The sequence below is a fragment of the Phalacrocorax carbo genome, chromosome 6 (genome assembly GCF_963921805.1).
Source record: "Phalacrocorax carbo chromosome 6, bPhaCar2.1, whole genome shotgun sequence".
In the NCBI taxonomy this organism is placed as follows: domain Eukaryota; kingdom Metazoa; phylum Chordata; class Aves; order Suliformes; family Phalacrocoracidae; genus Phalacrocorax; species Phalacrocorax carbo.
In genome coordinates, this window is record NC_087518.1 from 14,266,638 (window position 1) to 14,288,158 (window position 21,521).

The 21,521-nt window shown below is 48.4% G+C and overlaps 1 protein-coding gene across 2 annotated transcripts; it reads right to left on the minus strand.

Annotated features, from left to right (window-relative positions):
• Window positions 1–111: 111 nt before the first annotated feature.
• Window positions 112–21,521, minus strand: COPG1 (COPI coat complex subunit gamma 1). 2 transcript variants are annotated; one of them, XM_064453783.1, is made up of 24 exons: window positions 21,380–21,521; window positions 17,150–17,202; window positions 16,253–16,333; window positions 16,080–16,151; window positions 15,180–15,259; window positions 14,152–14,227; window positions 13,903–13,995; window positions 13,498–13,584; window positions 13,189–13,346; window positions 12,447–12,580; window positions 11,609–11,676; window positions 10,678–10,866; window positions 10,113–10,208; window positions 8,499–8,742; window positions 8,044–8,119; window positions 7,597–7,700; window positions 7,363–7,488; window positions 6,871–6,939; window positions 6,371–6,513; window positions 4,871–5,042; window positions 3,752–3,849; window positions 2,086–2,224; window positions 1,025–1,123; window positions 112–405 (listed from the first exon to the last, which is right to left on the minus strand). In XM_064453783.1, the coding sequence occupies exons 1-24, from the start codon at window positions 21,405–21,407 to the stop codon at window positions 275–277; spliced, it is 2,616 nt and encodes an 871-aa protein (XP_064309853.1). In that variant the 5' UTR covers window positions 21,408–21,521; the 3' UTR covers window positions 112–274. The 2 variants fall into 2 exon arrangements, with proteins under 2 accessions (XP_064309853.1, XP_064309852.1); XM_064453782.1 differs by lacking the exon at window positions 21,380–21,521 and adding an exon at window positions 20,206–20,360.

A 21,521-nucleotide genomic window follows, 5' to 3' on the forward strand; every position in this document is an offset into this window, starting at 1 on the left:
GGAGCGGCTGTCACCCGGTGTTGTCGCCTCGCCTCAGCATGCTGCCAGCGTGACAGAAGCTGGCGACCTGCTACGAGTCCCTCCGATGCAGGGACAAAGCGCTTCGTCAAATCGGACCTTAAAAACATGGTTATTTTATAGACAGAGCCCCAAATACAGCTGTACTGCAGAGAACACAAAAGCTGCTGTAGTGAACGTGATCCCTATTCTGCTGCCAGAGAAAGAAGCATTGCCCACGGGGACTGGGGGTCAGGACAGTCCTGGAAGAGGCAGTTTATCCGACAGAGGCCATGACCACATCCACTGGGAGCTCCTCTCCACTGCGAGCGGTGACCTGCATCGTCACAGTGTCAGTCAGAACAAGACGAGACCGTACCAGGAGGTCGTGGCCACCCCGGAACACACCTGGAAGGGAGAGTGTGAGGAAGGAGTCAGCCTGTTGCAGGCTGCCCCCCCCTCCCAGCCTTAGAAATGAACACTGCTGTGTGGCAAGGGCAGCTTTCCCATGTGCGGTCTGGCAAAGCCCCAGCACTGGGCCAGGAGAGACCCTCGACCAGCACATTTCTAACACATTATAACGTATCTGAGACTTTTGCTACTGTAAAACTCATGAAAGCAAAGTGTAAGATAAACTCCAGCTGAGAAGAGATCCAGGTACTCCTTCAGTGATGAGCAGTCACTCGTCTAAGAGCTCCAGGACACATCCATTTTGCTGGGCAAGGGTGCTGTACTTTCCCCCCCAGGCTCACTCCAAACCAGGATGCCACAGATCAAAGACAGCAGATTCCACCCAGTTGAGCCTAGGGCTGATCCCAACATCCCTCCCATCACAGCACCCTCCCTGATCCCAACATCAGCTGCTCCTCACTTGCAGAGACAGAAACCATGTCAGGGACAAGACTCCAAATCCTAGCCAGAGTGCAGCAGGCTCCATCGGAAACTCCTGCCCTGATTTTCAACAGGCAGCTCTGTGCAACCCCCCAGAAAGCTGCTACTCGAGTGGAGACCTCACCCCACAGCTCACCTGCCAGGTACAGAGTGTGAGAGTTCTTGTTATCTGGCACTTTATCCGATCGCTCACAGGGCTGCATCCCCAGGAACTTCACGATATTACTAACTGCCTCTGTTAAGAAAAAAATAAAACAGGCTCCATATCACAGGTGTCTTGACAAGGGCACACAAACAGCATCTAAACATGACTCAAGCCCTCCCTGCACATTAGGGTTCATGTTCCTTGTTCAGAGGGACACATAGCATTGGTAGTATTGTCATTTTAGAGGCTGCCAGGGAGGCAAAGGCAACACACAAAAACCCCTCCGCCACATAGCCGTTCTGTTATCTGATGCAGCAAAGGTGCAACAGAAGCAGGAGGGTGAATGAGTCAGCCAACGGAAATAAGTGCAGCTGGCTGCATGCTTACTGTGCAACCCTGTCAGCCAGCTTGCCTCCCGGGGGACGGATGCAGAGAGAAGAAGACACCTCACAGGTCTTCAGGAGGCAACTGAAAAGGCCTCAGGGAACATATTTCAAGCCCAAGGCACGGTGTAAGGAAGCACTGAGACGGCTATAGAACATGGACACCCTTCTGAGCCATCAAAAGGACTGCCTTTTCACAGGCTTCTCAGGAACAAAAAAAGGAGTCTTTCATACATGATGAAAGAGAAGAGGGCTCACACCACAGACCTACCCACCAACTTCATGTCTTCCGCTTTATTGACCTTTTTTTACTGGTCTGGAGTCCTAAGGTCAGAGCATCCCCTGCTTTCACAGAAGGGAGGTGGGAACTTGCAGCTGACCTATGGTCTGCTTGTTAGGGTAAAGTGTGAGAGCAAAGCAAGATGTTCTCTTGCCTCCCACAATCCACAGGGCCCAGAATACTCGTTTGGTTATTTTGAAACCTGAACTAACTTGTTATCACACTAACTGTAGCTCCACATTTAACAGCTACAGTGAAACTATTTATGAAGGGTTTTGCCCCATTAGCCTTTCTGTGAGATCTAAAGTGACCCAGACTGCACCTCTGGACTTTGGCTGTTGGAGAGAGAGAAATGTTAAGGGCTCTGCTGGGTTCAGGCACCCCCTTACCTTCAAGGGTTTTAAAAGCAGATAAAGTAAAGGTCTCTTCCTTTTCATACTCATCACCTACTTCATCCCAGGCCGCTCCAAAGTTTGGCTTCAGAACTCGCTGGATGTGATCAGCCACTGTTACCTCCAAGTCTTCAAGCTGGTGGTAGAGGAGGTTCAAATGAAAGATGGTTGTTCATAACTCTGCTCTCTCCAGAGTGAGCTTTAGCCTGGATTCCCTGAGATCAGGTCAGTGCAGGAGACAGCTTTCACGTCAGGCCATGAATACATCACAGCAAGCCCTGCCCCTTCTAGTTTGCTCGAGCAAACACCACTTGGCTGAGCAACTACTTGGCCTGGGAAAGCCACTGGCCATGCCATTTCCAGGGTTTACACAGCAGGTTCCCGTTCTGAGCACAGCCCTTGGCCTGACAGAGATCAAAGCACTGGACAAACATCCAAAACAGAGGACAAAGACTAAGAAACAGCCACTTGTGCTCACATAGATGCAGCATTTGTTTCCCTGGAATGCACATAAGCTTCTATTTTGCCTTTCTGGACTGTTGTTTTGTAGGCTGGTAAAGTACAGTGAGACACTGCCAGGCATTTGCAATCACGTAACAGTGTGTGCTGGGTTAGCCAAACTACTGCTGTGACTACATCTGTGTAATGCAGCAGTGGGCTCATCCCTCCAGAGCATGTATCGAAGAGCACTCAGCACCAGAGCTGGCTAGATACCAGCCTGCATTAATTTCAGCTACCCTACCGCTGCAGGAAAGCATCTCCTCCTGATTCTGGCTGAAAACATGTGGAAGAGTTTATTTAAATATCATTCAAATGCCCTGGCAACTAGTGGGAAGCAGAGAGAGGGGTTAACCTTGCGCGTTCCTTTGGTAAAACCCCTCCTCGCTCCTTCTGGGAGGATGTTGTGTCCTCAGTGACTCACTGCAGAGCAGTGCCTCTAATCAGATTCACAGCAGAGACAGGCAACACAGACAAAACAGCTTCTGGAGCTAACAGGGCAAGCTGAGGTTGTGGCACAACATCCCTTCCTTTCTGGAGGGTAATCACCACACCCTGAAGCAGTCCCTGTTTCTGACCAGGCATTAAGTTCAGCTTCTTCCTTTGTGGCACAAAAACTGTCCTGGAAACAGCACAGCCTGGAAGAGAGGTGTTTATGCAGCATCAGTGCTTTCATCAGTCTTGGTTCAGGGGAGGGAAAAGGCCCACCTTCCCCAAAGCAAGAATAAGGATGGCAATCTGCCTGTATCAGGCAAGCCACTAGGCAGTTAACTGTGCCATCATGGAGAGCAACTCATGGAGAAGAAAAGATGACCCATGACCCTCTTTCTCCACAAACCTGATTGTGCAACTGCTGGAGCCCATAGGGCACAGCCAGCCAAGCATAGAGGACATGCCATGGCCTCCCACAACATAAGTATCCTGCACAGTCAGTTGTCTGCCTGGAGAGCAACAGTAGGATACTCAGAGACAAAGCAAGCTCCCCAAACCCACATTTGCACCTCGGGACAGACACCACAGAGACAGCAAGAACCCGCTCTTCACATGATGCTGCTCACATCAGTGTCAGTGGTCACATAGTTGCTTGCAGGTATCCGAATACAGATCACAAAAGCTCTCAAAATGACTGTAGTTTCCATGATCAGGTACACGCCCAGCTCCTTACCACATACTCATCCTCATAACCCTCGTCGTCTGTCTCACCCGTGTTCGGATCACAGTCCTTGACAGTGAACTTCATCATGCAGCTGAAGGTACAGGCCACTGGAGGTGGGGGAGGCAAAGGCGAAGCTCACGTTACACCAGATCTGCAATGCTCTGCAGCAGAGCGGGGCTGGGAAACCTGCGGCAGCTGGGTTCTCCCCCTCACTGTCAGCAGCACAGGCTTAGCTCATGACCTAGAGAGGGCTCTCCAACAGTTTCTCTCTCTCAAGGACAAGGTATTTATTTATAATATTAAGGCTAGCAAACAGCGATAAAGACAGGCTCATGATGGTTGTACAACACCATAATCCTCAGATCAAGTGCTATTACTTATGAACCCCAGGTTGTGTTGGGAATACTAACTAAACATGTCCCGCCAGTGCCCTGTGAAGAGGCAACCTCCTGATCTAGAGATTGGTTCATGTGCCTCTGAAATGAAACCACCTTGCACTGCAACACAGCAGCTGATTAATACCGCTGGGCTGGGAGAGGAGGCGATGGGGAACTTATCCCCAAGAAGATAGGCACTGCTGGGTGAATGGCAGCAACACACATAGGTGAGCAGTCCCAGAACAAAAACCAGGGAGACCAAAGCACAGGCAAGGCCTGGTTCATGTTCTGGACAGTGACAAATGAGAGGATGTTCAGTTCAAGTAGACCTCCCTGAAATTCCAGCAGTTTGTCTGAAATATCCCTTTGCTACTCAGAGCATCTGGGCACTCACAGCACTTTACAAGTACCAGCTTCCCCACATACTAAACACAAAGAATAGACAGGCTAAAGGGACAGGCCAGGGTGCATGGGAGACAACTCGGCAGAGAGCTGAATGCTTATCTGCCAGCTCTCATGGCCTGACTCAACAATGCTACAGCACAAGGGAACCAGGAGGGAAGAAGGGAGGCCTGACAGCCCACAAACAGCAAAGAGAAGTCATGCTCAGCATCACTCAGGGCTACACCCACACACAGGCTATAAATATCTGGCTAGGATGCAAGGTAGAATGTGTGGGGGCGAGCAATACGGTACACTTAATTTGGGGGACTTCGGGGGATGTCAAGAAAACAGAGGACAAACTGTTTACCTGCTGTTGGATCCTCTTCAGACAGTGCCACCAGCGTGTAGCAGGTACCTGGCTGGTTGTACACCAGGGTTTTGGCAGGTACATAGCCAATGACCTCATATCCCTCTGTTGGCTCCATCTGCACTGTGACATTCTCCAGGATCTGATCATTCAGGGTGTTCGTGCAGTCAAACTAAACGGGGAAGGGGAAGCAGCAACAGCTTGAAGCAGCTCACTCTAGATCTAATAGCAGACTCACTTTAGGCAGAGTGGGAGCATGGTATCAATTCATGAACCCCTAGCTGTTTGTGTTTCAACAGCGCACCTTGCTATCAGCTGGCTAGTCACAGGGCTCATGCATTCCAGTTTAGTCACAGAGCAACTGTGACTAAAACCTACTAATTTAAATGCTTTAGGGGAGAAGCTAAAACCCTGCAGGGGACTCCACTGCTCCAGCAAACTTTTTTTTTTTTCCTTTTAAAAGGAAACAACACTTAAAATGAAACAGCCTGCTGCCTGCCACCCAGGCAGGAGCACAAATTCAATGAGGGCAGGGATGTGTCAGCTTCTGCCTGTTTCAGTTCACCAGTTAGCATGGAACATTTTCCTCTAAGTGTACTTTGTCCTTTCTCCCTGGATGGTAATTCCCAGGTTAACACTTTGCTGTATGGAAATGCGACTATTGTCTTGCCTATGTCTTCTCACCCAGTGCTACAGGGACACAGCAGATGGGAAGATGACCCGCTGCACAGCTCAAACTAGGGATAGTTTGAGCATGTTTCAGCAAGTCTAAACTTGCTGATTAGACTTTGTTCCAGCTGCAATGACAAGTCACTTAAACTCATACAATTGCATCTGGTGGATGGACAACAGAAACAAAGATCAACCCCTATGAGGACTGTGTACGCAGTTCTGAGCTTTTAAGGAGCTGGCTAAGGACAAAACACTGCTGCTATCAAGCTAGTGTAGGACTCACTGTGCCTTTAGCTCCCCAAGGCCCAGGCAAAGATGCTGGCACATTAATCCTAACATCTCACATGTAGCAGCAGGGTGGTACAGCCAAGGCTGAGACATACAGAAAAAAGCACCTGTACCACACAGGCTAAAACAAAATATAGGCGATGAATGGCTCTCCCCCACCACAACCCTTTCTTGGGTACCCTTTTCAGCCTCTTAGATATAGTAAGCTTTGCTCTTTTATGCCTGAACTATGTGCTTGGGGACCCTCAGGAATGACCACACCTCCCCATGCCAACTGCTTGGTGAGAACAGCCCCATCTAGTGCTTGTTTGATGTATTTGGACTGTACGTGTAAGCATTGTTCAGCCACAGACACACATGCTTCCTAATTAATTTTTTCTGTGGCTTTGCTGCCATGGATGAGAAACTAAGGACTCCTCACTGCAGTGACATGCTTTGAACACAAATATGCCTTAGCTATTTCTTCTCAGTAGAGCTTTTAACCAGTCAGGAGCTTATTTTTTCAATCCTCTTTCAGCACCACATGCCACAGCTACCCACCTGGAACACCATGTGGCTGACAAACGTGTGCTTGGTGCAACGAACCACATACTCTGTCTCCAGCTCTGTCAAGGCAACAGGCTCTGGCGAAGACTTGAAGAGCGGGCCCAGTCCCCGAAACTCTGGGATCGCCCCCAGTTGCTCTGAAACAGAGAACAAAGAAACCGTTGCTTTTCCCAACCCACAGGAAGGTCTTAGCAGTTTCAACGCTCTCACTTAAGCTGCCAGAAGCTGCTGCAGCAAGGAACTATCCATTAAACACTCATAAACATTCACGAGGGACTTTTAAAGGCAGAGTCATCTTTTGCCCACCATCTACTGCAAGATAGAAAGGACTACAGGCACCTCCACCTCCCAGGAGCAAACAGTTTGCCTGCAGTTGGGAGCCCATGTCACTCCCTGCAAGGAGATGGGACAAAGCCAGAGGGTCTAGACAGGCTCAGCAAGAGGTGGCTAAATATCTCACACACAGGCATAGGAGAGGCTTTGTATCAGTTTACCTTGGAATATTTCTTGCCGTGTTGCTGCCACCTTCTCTGGCTGTTTGACTACAGCAACAGGGGCATTTTCTGCAAGAGAAAAAGAAAACAAAAACAAAACTGAAAAGATTTGAAGGTGAGGAGTAAGAAGTAACTAAATCAGAAAAACAGATCACTGTCTGGATTTGCCTAAGGAAAGGAAGGGAGCTTACTTCTCATTTTGCTATGGACTAGACACCCATATTTAGCTTCCTAAACACCTTTGGAACTGCAGCAGCTCCAGTGAAGATTACCAACTATTACTATTATTAGCAGCTGAACTAAACTGAAACACTAATGTGGGAGCAACCAGATTTGCTGGCCTTAGTCTTTACAGAGATGTAATCCCACAAAATTCAAATAGGATGGAGCTCAGCAATTCCCAGCAGGCCCAATGCAGCCTATTGTCCGAGGGCTGGTGCTGCTAGGGAATTACTTGCAGTCTGGAGCAGCATTCGGGGGACTGTTCCTCACCTGCTCTTTGCTCAATGATAGGAGCTGTTGCCAAAGGAACAGATTTCAAGTCAAAGGGTTTCTCAGAGGGCTCCAGGGTGTACTGATGCAGAGCCCTCTCCAGGCCAGGGATGGACACTGTCAAACCTGGGGACAGAAGGGACAGGTCACTGAAACCAGAGATAATGCCATCTCTTTGTCACTTCTTAAATCAGGAAAGAGGTGCAGACTTGTTTTGAGGACTTCCTGCATTACCATTCAGGATGTAGCCAGCATTGAGGGCTTTCTGCTTCTGCTCCAGGACATTCAGGTAGAAGGTGGCTCTGTCTCTCACTTCGTTGTCATCATCCATCACACACCTGAGAAGAAAGTGGAAAAATTTCCAGTGCAAGGCAGCACAGTACACATGAATGAATCCAGGTGACTAAGCCACCTTACAGGGCCAGAAAAAACATGCCATAGGAGACAACCAGTAATCTACTAGTAACTGTATTAGAAAAGCAATCATCCACCACACTTGGCTTCTGTCCACTTTGCAGTGCCGAATGCAGTGGTGATCCCATCACAGGATCCCAGGTACCCACTGCACCTTCTCAAACCCACAGCTAGAAGAGACTAGACATGCATGGGGATGCTAACAAGCTCTCCAAAAAACTAGAAGTTTTCACCCAGGATGTTGAGAAACTCCAAGGTGCAACTCACCTTTTCAGTAACACCAAGATACTGGGTAACATCTCCTCATTCTGAGCTCCAAACTTGGCCAGGGCACTTACAGCACCTGTAGCACAAGTATTGAAAACAGAATTAGAAATCAAAGAATTCACCTGAAGTTTCCTCTGTTTCCTGGCCTTGTTCAAATGCCACGTCAGAGATGCTAGCACTAGTATAAAGCATTACTGTGACTAGAAAGAGGCAGATGCATTACAGCAAAGTGCCTGCAAACCTCCTCTGCCTCGTTTCAGAGTCACTGCATCTCCCTCCCCATTTCTGATCTGCAAGCCACCTCTTCCATCAATACTACTGCAGGATCTTTGCTGTGTAAAAAGATCTGCTCAGGACTAGAGCAAATCACAATCCTCAAAAGCAGAGACGTTCTAGCAGTATACTGCCTTGAAGATCTGTCATAGGATAGACAGCTTTCCAGGTCTGCCTCTTACCTGCCCGGACTTCTTCATGCTCCAGGACCACCCTGTTGTAGATGAAGCGAATGTATTTGGAGGGGTTGTTGGTTTTGGGCCCTTCCTGCCCCAAGAGGTGGAGGATACGAGTGGCCAGCACAGTAAACTCGCAGTCCTCGATGAATTCACAGAGGTGAGACAGGCCTGTCTCTTTGCTCTCCGAGTTCTCCTCAATGATGCTGATGATGCAGTCCACAATGGCTCGCTTGTATTCAAAGCCACCCTAAGGAGCAAGGGGGAACTGCTCAGCTGGAAATCTCAAATTATTTTAGAGGCTCTGAACTATCCAGATAGGAAAGAATTTCATTTGAAAAGGTCACTCACAGTCAGTGCTTTTAATCTGTGTTTGAAAGGAGAAGGACAATAATGCTGCCCCGACTTTTGACCCTCTTTATGCCCAGAGGGCCAGCTAATATTCTGAATGGTTGCAGTGAAGAAAAAAAAAGTCCTAAAGAAGATAAAACAATCCATCCACCTGAGGGGTTTATATCTCCTTCAAAATCCTCTGCTGCTAGAATTAGTGCATAAAAACAGCCACATGGGAGGAAAAAAACCCCAACCCTCTCCCCTTTAGCACCAGAAATCTGAGGATGAATCACAAGAGAAATATATTAAGGATCATATCTGCCACAGCAGGACCCAGCAAATACCCCCATTAATGTGGGAAGACAGGCAATCAATACCTCCCCAGGCACACCCCATAACCTGCCATGCCATTAATGCTGAGTTACCTTCAGACGTTATTTACTAGTGTCCTCAGTACACACCAGGGAACTAAACTGTGCACTATCCTCTGCCAATTACATGCACAGTGCTGGGCATTTGGGGGATCTTTCTAGAGCTATTTTTGATTTTTAAAAAAAGCTTTAAAACAGAATGGTTTGAACTACAAAACCACATTAAAAATGATACCATCCACCCACTGAAAACCTGGGAAAGGAGAACGGTCCATTTTTCACATGAGCAAAATTAGAAGCTCTGGTTTGTTCCCAAATGAGAGGCTGTAATTGGCAGAAAGTGATGTGAGAGCAAGCAGTGGTGCCAGCTGTGTTGCAGGCATGTTAGCTCATTTAGAAACAGCCTCAGCAAACCTCTGTAAAGCTGTCTTTCTGCAATTTATTTCTGACTGAATGCAGAGAATGGTTATAAGGTACTCGTGATCCCTTCACTGCCACAGCACAGAGAACAGAACAAAAGTGGTTCCATGTCATCAATAAATAGGTTGTCATTGAATCTTTGTGTACAAGACAAAACTTCTTTGAATTTGCTGTCAAAGTACAAAAGAAAGCTGGTTCAAATGGGAAACACACATGATTGCCAACAGACCTGCTGTTGTCAGAGTTTGCTTTAAGAGTTAGTAAACCCCCAGAAAAATCAAAGAATGAAAACCACATTAAAAACATGCCTGGCAGTGTGTGTGTAACTATTGTACGCAGCTGGCCATTTCTGCCAGATAGACTGCAAGCCTTTCAGAGAGAAGTTCTTACTGCACAGCATTATCAGTAAAAGCTTGGCTCTCACAGGGGTCACTGTGCAGTCCTGCAGTTCATGCACACAAACAAGGAACACAAAGTAGTTGTCCTGCAAGCTTACCTCTTCCCGAAGCATAGTGAAGAGAAAGTTCATGAGGACGGCATGTTTGCGAGGGTACTTCTGACAGAGTGCATTGATGGCCTGCACCACTACAACCTGGAGGAAAAGGGGGGAAGTAAAAAAAGATTTTGTCTCACCAGGCAGGAAAAAATAGTTGGATTGTGTCATTTCTGTGCTGGTCCCTAGCCTGGAAACTGCAGTTTTGCCTTTACTTATCCAACAAATACAGTTCCAAGAGGTATAATCCTAAGAATTGGAGGGGATTGATCTTTATGCACTGGCCAGCCCTAGGAAAAGCCCACACCCACCAGAAAGAAGAAAAAGAGATTTAATTCTCAAACAGCACCTCCCCAGAAAAGAGCACACGACTTTGGAGCTGGGTGCTGTATGACCGAGGCATGGCTTAGGCTGAAAGCCTCAGATTCTTTCTCTTCCCTGCAAATACTCTGCAGCCCAGCTCCTAGAAGCAGCTCCATGTGGGTTTCAGAGTGCACACACAAACATGGACAAAGACCAAGGGGTTTCTTCAGGAACCTGTGTGTCCCTTCTCCTCCCATTTCCTTACTTTAAACTCATCTGAGATTTCTGACATGAAAGAGGAGATCTGCTTCATGAGCCGGTCAATGCTGCTCTCACTGCCAGTTTTCAGCAGCGTGGTGATGGCCAGGGTGGCTATGCTGCGGTTTGAGTCTGTCACAAGGTTCTCCAGGTCTAGATTACAGGCAGTCACAGCAGATGGGTGCTTCATGGCCACCTAGAGCAGAGAAGGTAGAGTGGAAATCACTCAGTAGATGCAAAAGGCCCAGCTGGCAAGACCCACCAAGTCTCTATTGGCTCCCACTCCTTACTGTAAAAATAAATGAGGGTCATCTCAGAAAAACAACTAATCGAGATTAAAGTAACAAGCTCTTTCTTCCTGCAGAATTGCACCTCTTGCTGGAAGGGAAGCAGTAGTAATAAACACTTTTTTACCATTTTTAACTTTATAATTCTCCTCTATATGTCAAGAAAAGAAAGCTATGAACTCCCAACAAAAATCCAATGAGCCTAGCTGTGCAGAACAGCTTTGTGGGTGGAAGCACAGCAGCTACCAGACACTGCCATTCTGTCTTTTTCTTTTTGAGAGTTTACAAGATCAAGAGAAAAGCTGGAGAAGAGATTGCCATGGAACAGGCATGAAGCAACATCAAGGTTTGATCCCCATTTTACAAGTTGTTCCTTCACCATGGGAAGCTCAGAGGGAAAGCAGTAACATGCAAGACCAGCAATATTCTTACAGGGACCTGTGAGAGTGATTGCTTTTCTTTTCCTCTCCTTTCTGTAAAGTGTTCTTTGAGGCTTTATTTCACCCAGAAAGCAATGAAACATAAGGCTGCAGTCCAGGGTAGAGGTTATTCACACAAAATCATCGCATAATCTGTCCTCCTTTCTCTTCTGAAGTCTGCACCTCCCTGCACATGAGAAACTATTACAGCTCCCAAGAGGCCAGCTCCTACCTTGTTAAGTGTACGGACAGCTGCATATCTCAGTGCTGCTTTTGGGGAGCTGCAGAACAGCTGCAAAACTGCAAGACAGGAAAACCAACAAAGGCAGATGTTTAGGCACTCTATTGTTGTGAAGCATTTCATACCTAAAGCAAGAGCTTCAGTGAAGAGACAGCTGCCAGCACAAAATAACTAGAAGCATGCTTAAGAAGCAACTGCGAATTTACCAGCTTCCTCCCTCCCTCCCTGTTTTGTCCCCTTTGCCACACATCCCTTCTGACAACTAGCTCCTACCCTCCTCCCTCTTCTTCCATGGTGCTGCTATCCTTTGCTCCTCTTGAAAGCCAATTTCATCACCTGTCATCTTTCCCATTAAGTCAATTTGAACTTCTGTTCTCCATTTTTGTGCAAATCCTGTTCCTCTCCCAGGGCTGGCCCATGAAGGGCACCCTTCCTGTGCCTCCCTACCTGCCAACAGTCCCAGCTCAGAAGAATCTCTGGACTGGACTGAGCTGGGAAGGCAGGACCCCAACACCTTGGCTTCTTGCACTGTTACACTCACTTTAAAGCAGGGAGATTTACCAGTTAGAATTCAGCCCTGTTTCACAGAAAAAAAAAAAAAAAAAGACCCTTCCAGTAACCCACACTTGAACACACCAGGCAAATACCTTTACAGGAGCAAAGCTATTCACACACACCACAGGCCCTCAGCAGCAGCATAAAGCAACAAAGAGTACAGCAGCATTACAAGCCTGAAATTACACATGGTTCTTGTTTCTTGGGGTAATCAGCAGGTGTCACCACTGCAGGCCCATAATCCCCTCACCATTGCCAGAAGCATCACATTTACCTGAGACAGCCGGAGCCAGCTCTTTGGCAGTGCAGTTGGGCAGGTTAACAATGGCAGATGCAGCTTCATAGACCACCATCTCGTGTTTGTTTCTTAGGCAGCTCTCAATGAAATCAAACAGGGGGCTATCACGGCTAAGAGACAAAAAAGCACGAGAATGAATGAAGACAAAGGTGCTAACAGAAACGAAGAATCCAGCAGCAGAAATGGGCAGGTCCCATAGTCTGTGGAAAGTTAAAAGCAGCCATAAATCCACTGTCCCCAGATTTTATAGTGGTCATTATACAGTACTTCCAGCACGTTTGGGCTAGAAGTCAGCCTGCCTTCTGAGAAGACAGCCTCCCTTACCCCTCACACACTGAGAGCTTACCATACACACCAAAGTCTTAACCACCTGGAAGCCATAGTGGATACATGACAGCCAAATAATTACAGAGGTCAGAGAAAATGAAGTAGAATATCTCAATAAAGAACAGCCATGCCAAACTGGCAAGAGAAACAAGAAAGTATTTGATGTGCAAGCACATACACAGACAACACTCACAGAAGCTATCCCATAACAACATGAAACCATCCTGTATTTTCTCTGCTGACTTTTAACCAACAGTAAGAGGGTAGAAGCTGCATGCTGCACTTCAAAGTCAGAAATAATTTCCCTCATGAGATGGCAAGTAAGCCTGCAAGACAAGATGGAAGTAGGACCTGAGGAATTTATTCCAGCATGGCAAACGAGCCCCCTCACCTGCCAGCCTCTTCCTCCAGCAGCTTGCTGGCTACTCGAATCATCATGCAGTAGGCAAATGGTGACTTGAGGCCATGACGTGTGAACTTGCTGAGCATCTTGTTGACTGCCAGGCGGTCATTCTTCCGCACATGGTAGAGCAAGCCCAGAGCATGATACTATGCAGGGAAAGAGACAGTCACAAACCCACAGTGTGTTCTTTCCACTTCTATCCCCTCCGTTGCCCAGAAGTGTCTGACTGAGCTCTAGTAGTTTGCTGCACTCCCCACTGCTGCTTGCTATTCCCTGTGTGGGCAGGGAGTTTCCTACCTGCACCATGATATTGTCACTGGAAGCTGCCTCCTGAGCTTCATTCACCCAGCGTTTTACCACATCATAACTGGTCTTGAGCAGGTGCTGGGGAAGAAAGTCACAGACACACCCATGAGAGGAGGGTAGACGAAGCTTTGGGAATCACAGCTCATATTAAAAAGCAGCAAGCTTTCCCCATGATGGTGCTGCCTGCAGCAACTTATAGAAGAGCAGAAGATCAGCATGCAGAGACTTGGCCATGATGGTCATGGCCTCAAGAGGCTGATGTTATCCCACAAAGTCAGCACCAGTCCCTCAGTTCAAAAAGAATGAAACCTTGAAACTCCAAAGATGTCCAAATCCACACAGATGACTGCTTCCCAGCCTGACTGTCCCTCAGGCCCACCTGCAGGGAGTACCTACCAAGGAAGACACCAGAGCAGAGCTGGATACACTTGGCACTTTGTCGACAATCGCCTGCTTCATGTATCGCTCGATGGCCTGCAACATGGTACTCTGCAGGGAGAGGGAAACAACAGCTGGTACAGAAAAGCTGTCAGGAATGTGAAAGGGGAGATGCAACGGCATAAAAAGCAGAGTAAGAGATGGGATGGGGTGAAGTAGGGAAAGGTGAAGGGCCTAGGGCTGCCCCAAGGGAAAAGTGGCACTTACATCAGTGATTTGACAGAGCGCTCTCACAGCAGGACCTCGGTAATTGTCATCCTTCCCAGTCATGTCTTTGGTTAAGCTGGTTGAAAACAGGAAGCTCTCAATACTGCACTCCTGAGCCAGCAGCTCTCAGGCACGTGTACAGTGCACAGAGAGCAGTAGGCAGCCAGGAGCACAGCTGAATGACAAGCAGGCAACTGCAGGTCTTGGGCAAGTCCCATCGGGGTGTGTGAAGGCAGGAGGAAAAGATCAGTACTTGGGTTTCAAGCCCATCAGCAGCTGTATGAGCTCTTGATCACCATGGGAGGCAAGCCCATCAGCAGGCTGTTCAAACTCCTGATCACCACAGGAGGCTGGAGCGCACACACATGCCCCTAAGCCATTCCCCTTCCTTACTGAAGACTCATTCCTGCCCTTTCTCCAGGATCCTGATGAGTGCGAGACCATCTATGAAGTGATGGGAGTTCATCACATCACAGCACTTGGGAATGGCTTCTGTCTGCTGCATGGCCTTGGCCCTCAGCAGACCCTGTACCCTCACACTGTTGTCTCCTGATATGGCCCCAGCCTTTCAGTGTGATGAGCAGCAATTCAGGAATAACTCACAGAGGGAATTTTGCTCCCCAGTGAAGTTGCATCTGTGCTGCTAGAGGAGCAGTAAACCCCTACCTACCTGTAAGCCTTGGGATTTATGCCAGAAATCTTCAAAAAGCTTCAAGGCATTCAGACAGGAAAGTAGGATTTAATGAAACAGCCTTTTGCAAAAGGGGAAAAAACAGCAGTGCTGCCATACCATGTAACCAAAATCCAAACACCCATGGGCACAGGATATGGGGACACAGTACATTTCACATACATCACTAGGAGTTCAGTGTCTGTATTTTAATGGCCTCTTTTAAAGGAAAATATTTCCTCACCAAGGGCATTCCCTATCCTCACCCTGCTTAGGGACTACAGTTATCTCCAAGAGGTTGGACAGGCATTACTGGAGGACATGTGAATATAGCAGTAAGAAAAGTGAAGTGACTGACCTGCTAGTAACAATGATTACATCTTCTGCAATAGAAGACATCTCTTTGATAGTCAGGTAACACATCCTGCGAAGAGTTGGCTGACAAGGAAAGAGGGAAGACAGACATCAACTGAGAGGATCCCAGATAGGAAAGGATCTGAGTTTTCCCTGCTTCTGTGAATTTATTGTGAAGATAAAGAACCTGATACCTTCAGAGAGCCCCAGTGGCTGAGTGTAAAAGATGTACAAAACCCATATTGATTAACGAAACACCTCTTCCTCTTCTAAATGTTAGGATGAAGCTGCAGAGACACCAGATTTAGCTGGATCTACAGTTTTGTCTTTCACTTGTCATTCACACAAACAAGGACAAAAGCTTGAAATCATTAGCTGATGGCATCCTGTTGCTTCAAAAGCAAGAAACCAAGCAATTTATATTCCTGAGTCTGGGGGCTTCTACACTGCTCTCATCATTTTAATGCCTTGAGGTTTGGGGAACAACTAGTGATGGTACTACTGCTGTGGGGAGGTACTAATTCCTGGCCTCCTCCAGGACATACTGCTGTTGACTCTCAGCAGGAAGCAGGATCTTTTTATGCTGGGCACAAAGCATAGTGTATTCTAGCTGATTATATGCTTGATCTGTGCCCAACACAATCTCAAGAGTTAAACAGCAATTCAGAGGGAGGAATCTCTCGTCTCAAGACGATGCTTCAGTCAGGCTGCTACAAGGTCTGGGAAGGGCTAGAAAGCTGATCTCTCTTTCTAAACTTTCATCCTACTCTTCCCAGTCAGATCAGGTAGCTCCAGGCAGGATGGAAAAGCTGATTGTATGAAAAGGCACATCTCAAGGCTGAAAAAGGACAATATTGGCAACTTGTCCCACCAGATAAATACAGCAGAAAACAAGTAGACTTACATCATTGGACTGAAACAGCTTGGTCATAGCAAAGAAGGATTCGGTAGCTTCCATGACACCAAGGTGCTCCCCCTAGAAGATGTTTAGAAAGAAGGAAGGAAGTCCCAGTTACCACAACCAGCTTTGGGCCTGCTGCAGGTGTCTCTGTATAGGTGTCATTTACACTCCGTTACCTGATTTATGAGATACAGGATCTTGGTGAGGATGTGAGCACATTTTCGTGGGTTTATGGGAGTCTCGTTAAACACCCGTGCCTGGAAACAAAGCACACACAAGGACATTGACACCAGTGCACTCTCAGAAACACTGTCCTGTCTGGTCTTGGCAACGGATACAAACAACAAGTTGTGGGTGAGGTATGGCTTGATTCGTAATGTCTTTGGATCAGATTTCCCCTCATTTCCTGTTAAACATGGTCCCCTTTTAAACAGCTGGTTCTACGGTCTCATCCTGGGATTGTAAATTCAAGTGCAATTAAGGTTTAAAGGCCAAATCCTCATCACACTTTCACCCACGTAAGTCTGGATCATGTGCTAGTTAAAACACTACTCTCCTGACAGATGTACACTAGCTCTGCAAGGCTAACAGGAGCCAACACCATTCACAACATTGCAAGCAAAGAGATAACACTGAAACCACAGGGTCTGGGGACTGAGAATTTTATGTGCTGTTGAGCAGAAAGGCATTTTTTCAGAGCAAAATCATAGACTATTCAATAGCCACTTACACCCTGCTCATTAACTTTGTCATCTACAAGACATTTGGGGTGTCCAAAGCCAATTTTCCAACCTTCCTGTTTTAGGGTGAGCTTTCCCAGATAATTGTATTAATTTTATTACTTTTTATAGTTCACAGACTTTAATTTGTTGGAGAGACCATTACAACCTTCTCCCTTCCTCCCTCCAACAATAAAATAAGAACTAACAGGAGCATTGCCCGTTTCTTTCAGAACTAGCAGGGGACTGTAACAAACACCCACCTCCTTGCTGAAGTTCTCCAGTGACCTACTCAAGAGAGGGAGAGACTCTAGTTAGAAAGTGATACATGAAGGAGAGCGATTGAGGATTTACCTCTTGCAAGACTGCACTCTTCTCCAGGTGCTGGAAAGGGTTGGAACCACCACCTGCAAAATAAAGAGATTAAAAGTCTTTCCATGGATAGTGCTATGGGAAAGCAATGTTCTAACCATACCCATACTTTAAAAACAGGCTGAGCATTTTGGAGTAACTTTCTCTTGAACACCAAGCAACCAGAGCTCCCTCTTTTAGGCTATATTAGTTGGATGTCTTCATTGCAGTTCAGGAAGGCAGAGCAGACAGGACATTCTTCAACTTATCACCCGCCCCGCAAAGAAGTAACTAGCCAAGAGCCAAGGTAGACTGATTAGCTGTAAAGTAGCTGCACTCCAGTGTTATCCCCACAAACCTATTTCCAGCCCCTGGGCTGCGAGATTGCTGACAGTTCGAGCATCAGTAAGACAGGCCTAGAAACAAAAGCTCAGACAAAGAGAGACATCGCTTGCCAGACTGGTGAGTCAGGAGTCCTTTATCCCTCTCTTATAAACCAATCAGGAATCCACCAGTAAAGTATTTTTGGCTCTATCACTAATTAAGAGAACAAGACAGTGGACTAGAGAGTCTGGACACAGAGTATCTTTCATTGTAACTTTAATTGTTCTACTTAATAGAATAAATTATATTAAATAATTAAAACCCTCACCAATTAAGGATGAGATAATCAGAGGGAAAAGCACTATCATTCTGCCTGGTCTCTATTAGCTTGCCTCCTAAGAATTTGTGATCTGCAGCTTTCAAAAGCTGCCAGTTATTGATAAGCAGGTTTTAATTAGTACCTATGTTCAGCCCAGCCCTGGGACAAAATGCAGCCATTTCCAGTGCTGTTCCAATGTTTAGCAAGCCTGATCTGCTTGAAAGCACAGCTGCTGGGCCCAGCTCCGATCTGACCTGGGCCTGAAGCACCCTATGCTGGCACTAGGAGCCTTTGCAAGAGTAAGTCTTAAACCTAAACTCAAACACTTCTGCACCCTGGCTCCTTCCCAGTTCATAAACTGCCCTCCTCTGGCTCAGGAGAAGTTTGCAAATGCAGTAGATGGCCAAACAAAGCACACTTATGCGGGGTTGGGGAGAGAAGAACAAAAACGTCTCTAGTATGACTATGAACCAGCTCTACCATGAGCATGCAAACGTGCTCCAAAGAACCTTCCTAGCAGCACAGTATTTCCCATGACCCAGCACGTCTACAATCCCTAAACCAGCCATCAACAACAGAGCACTGCCTCTTCATCTTTTGTAGCTCTAAGGATCTTGAAATATATTGCACATGAGGTCTTTGTCCAAGTATTTTTCCATCAGAAGAGAATCAGACAGAGGAAAGGCAAAGGCTGTGCAGAGTGAAAGCTCCTAGTATTGGATGACTAACAACAATTTGTACTGATTTGCAGAGAAAGAGTCACTGACCGAGCAAGGATCTCAGAATAATGCTATGCCCAAAATTACATCTGAAAGTGCATTTCTGAGAGCCAGTGGAAGCAGCTCATCCAAGGCTACCTAAACCATCCATGAAAAGCAAAGAAACAGAAGCCAATTAAGCAGACACACACGTGTCAACAAAAAGACTCTTCTGTTAGCCTTTACATGGAAAGAATGGGTATAAAAGGCCTGTAAATTCAGGGATAATGCACTCTACATAAGACCAAGAACAACAAGCAGTCACGCTATATACATTTTGGACACATACACAAATCCACAGGAGAAGGGCAGATGCAGTAAATCTTAAGAATCTTCATTCAAAACAGAAGCAACAGGACGAGAAGTAAAGGCAATAGTGAAGAAAAAATGTTGGGAAGCAGGCGAGCAGCAGTGCCAGAAAGGAGAGCTCTGTGAACTCTCAGTATGAACAAAATTAACAACAGTCAGCATCGTAACACAAGGAAGTGCGTCTCCTGCCAGCCTTGGCCACAGGTAACGCAATACCTTGAAGCATGTGGTAGGTGCAAATGAAGAACAGCCTTAAAAATGAAAGCCAAGAGCGGTTCCTCTCCAACAGTTGCCTCACTAAATTCTCTGCTTATCAAGATGTCACTGGATGCTTTGGACAAGGGAAACAAGGGCAAAGCATTTAATGCACATTAAAATAAAAATCAGGCACAGTCATGCAGAACAATCACTAAGATTTACGCTGAATCAATTAGCTTCAGGATGTACTGATATGTTATGCATACCATGCCACATAGAAAGCTTTGTAGAAAGATGAGAAAGATACCATAAGGCACAACCATGAAAGTAAACACTGTCATATCCAGCCTCGATTCCACCTGAATTACACACCACATAAAATATCAACCTCTTCCTTACTACTTGGGCCTAAAGTTTTGAGAGGTCCAGCAATCACTCCGTGTTTCTTCGGCGCGTTCAGCCTTTCAGACCCACTGAAGCTGGCACCAATCTTCTTGGAAGACGAGACCATGCGTGTTGGAAAAACAGTACTAAAAACTACAAACTGGATTCTACCCTGCTTTAGCACCTGGCTTGAGAGTTGGACCATGGTGAACAGGGCTAATATGCTCAATATTCACTCTCAGCCTCTACACCTGCAGCAGGTAACATCGGTACGCTGTGCCAATGCAACAGGTTTAGCCTCTGGTTGCATCAGTGAGAGAAGGATGACAGCAGACTGCTCCAGTGCTTCCACGGCGCTTCTCACTGTACTCTTGTGCACACCAGCCAGCCCCCCCTGCAACACTAGTACCAAGTCTCCCCCCACAGCTCCCCAGGGGTCCCCCCTCACAGCTCCCCCCCACCGCTTACCCACAGGAAGGGGGGATCTCCCTTCACAGCTCCCCCCCCCCGCTTACCCACAGGAGGGGGGGATCTCCCCTCACAGCTCCCCCTCCCTTACCCACAGGAGGGGGGGATCTCCCCTCACAGCTCCCCCTCCCTTACCCACAGGAGGGGGGGATCTCCCCTCACAGCTCCCCCTCCCTTACCCACAGGAGGGGGGAATCTCCCCTCACAGCTCCCCCTCCCTTACCCACAGGAGGGGGGAGCCTCCCGACAGAGCGCCCCCGGCCTCCCCTTACAGACCAGCTCGCCCCGCCTCCCCTCACCCGACTCCTCGTCCTTCTTGTCGAACTTCTTCAGCATGGTGCTGCCAAACGGCCCCGCGGCGAAGCCTTTCCCGCCCCGTAGCAGTCCCAGTCGCGGTCCCGGTCCCGGTGCCAGTGACACCGCCCGCCCCTTCCTGCTCCCGGCCCCTTCCTGCCAGCCTGTCACCGCCGTCGCCGCCCGCCACACTGCGCAGGCGCGGCCCCGCCCCCCGACGTGGCTCCTGGCGGCGGCCCGAGCCGCGGGCGGGGCGCGGAGGTGTGGCGTGGAGCGGTGACTGACCGGAGGGGAGGGCGGGGACCGACCGGGAAGGGTGCGGTCTGATTGGCGGAGGGGATGGGGCGGGGCTAGGAGGGGGTCTGGGGCTGGGGTGGGCACGGGGGTCGGGGCAGTAGTGGCACTGTTGGCACCGGGATACGAGGCGGGAACCTGACCTGGGGAACAGTGAGGGTGGGGAGGGCACTGGGCCTGGAGACACTGGCACCAGGGGACACACTGAAGAAGACACAGCATGGGGGGGAGACACACCGGGCCTGGGAGGAGGCACTGGGAGCACTGGAGTGACACTGGGCAGTGGGACACCCTGGGTACGTCAGGGAAAGGGCAGAGTGAGGCACCAGGGAGCCCGGGGGACACTGGGGCCAGAGCAGGGGGGGCACACTGGGCTTAAGGAGGGGAGATGGGGGGGATGGGGCAAGACATAGGAAGGAGGCTATGGTAGCAGGAGCTCGGTGCCCCTGGGACAAGGGGGCAGAACCCCCTCCTGAGGACAGGTGTTTATCACCTGGACGGCCTGCCCTGGAACGTCCCTGCAGTGACACACTGGCACTGGCATCGGCAGCTCCTTCTGTGCCCCGTGTCCCTGCTGCCACCCCCAACCCATCCTGCACCCTGCACCTGCAAAGCCCTGGACCCAGCCTTGCAGCACCCACCTACTGCGGTGGGATGTCCCCGGGGTCCAGTGCCACCCAAGCAACTCCTGAGCTCTGGGGCAGGCAGGGAAGGCAAAGGACATAAAAGCCACCCTGCCACCTCCCCACAACCCACCCGTCTGCTAGAACATCCCTTTGCCAGCTACCGAAATATGTTCCTTCAGCAGGGCATGGAGTCACCCCAGTTTCTCCCACCCCATTCCCAAAGCCAATGTGTGCTCCAGGGCGAAGGGGCTGCACTCACCCTGCAGCAGGTACTCCTCGAAGAGCATGGCTGTGTCCCCCACCAGCTCCAGCAGCCCCCCCAGCAGGCGTCCCCCGGCCTCTGCCTCCCTCGCACCACCCTGTACTTTGCACAGGGCGTCTGCACTCTGCTCTGCACCACT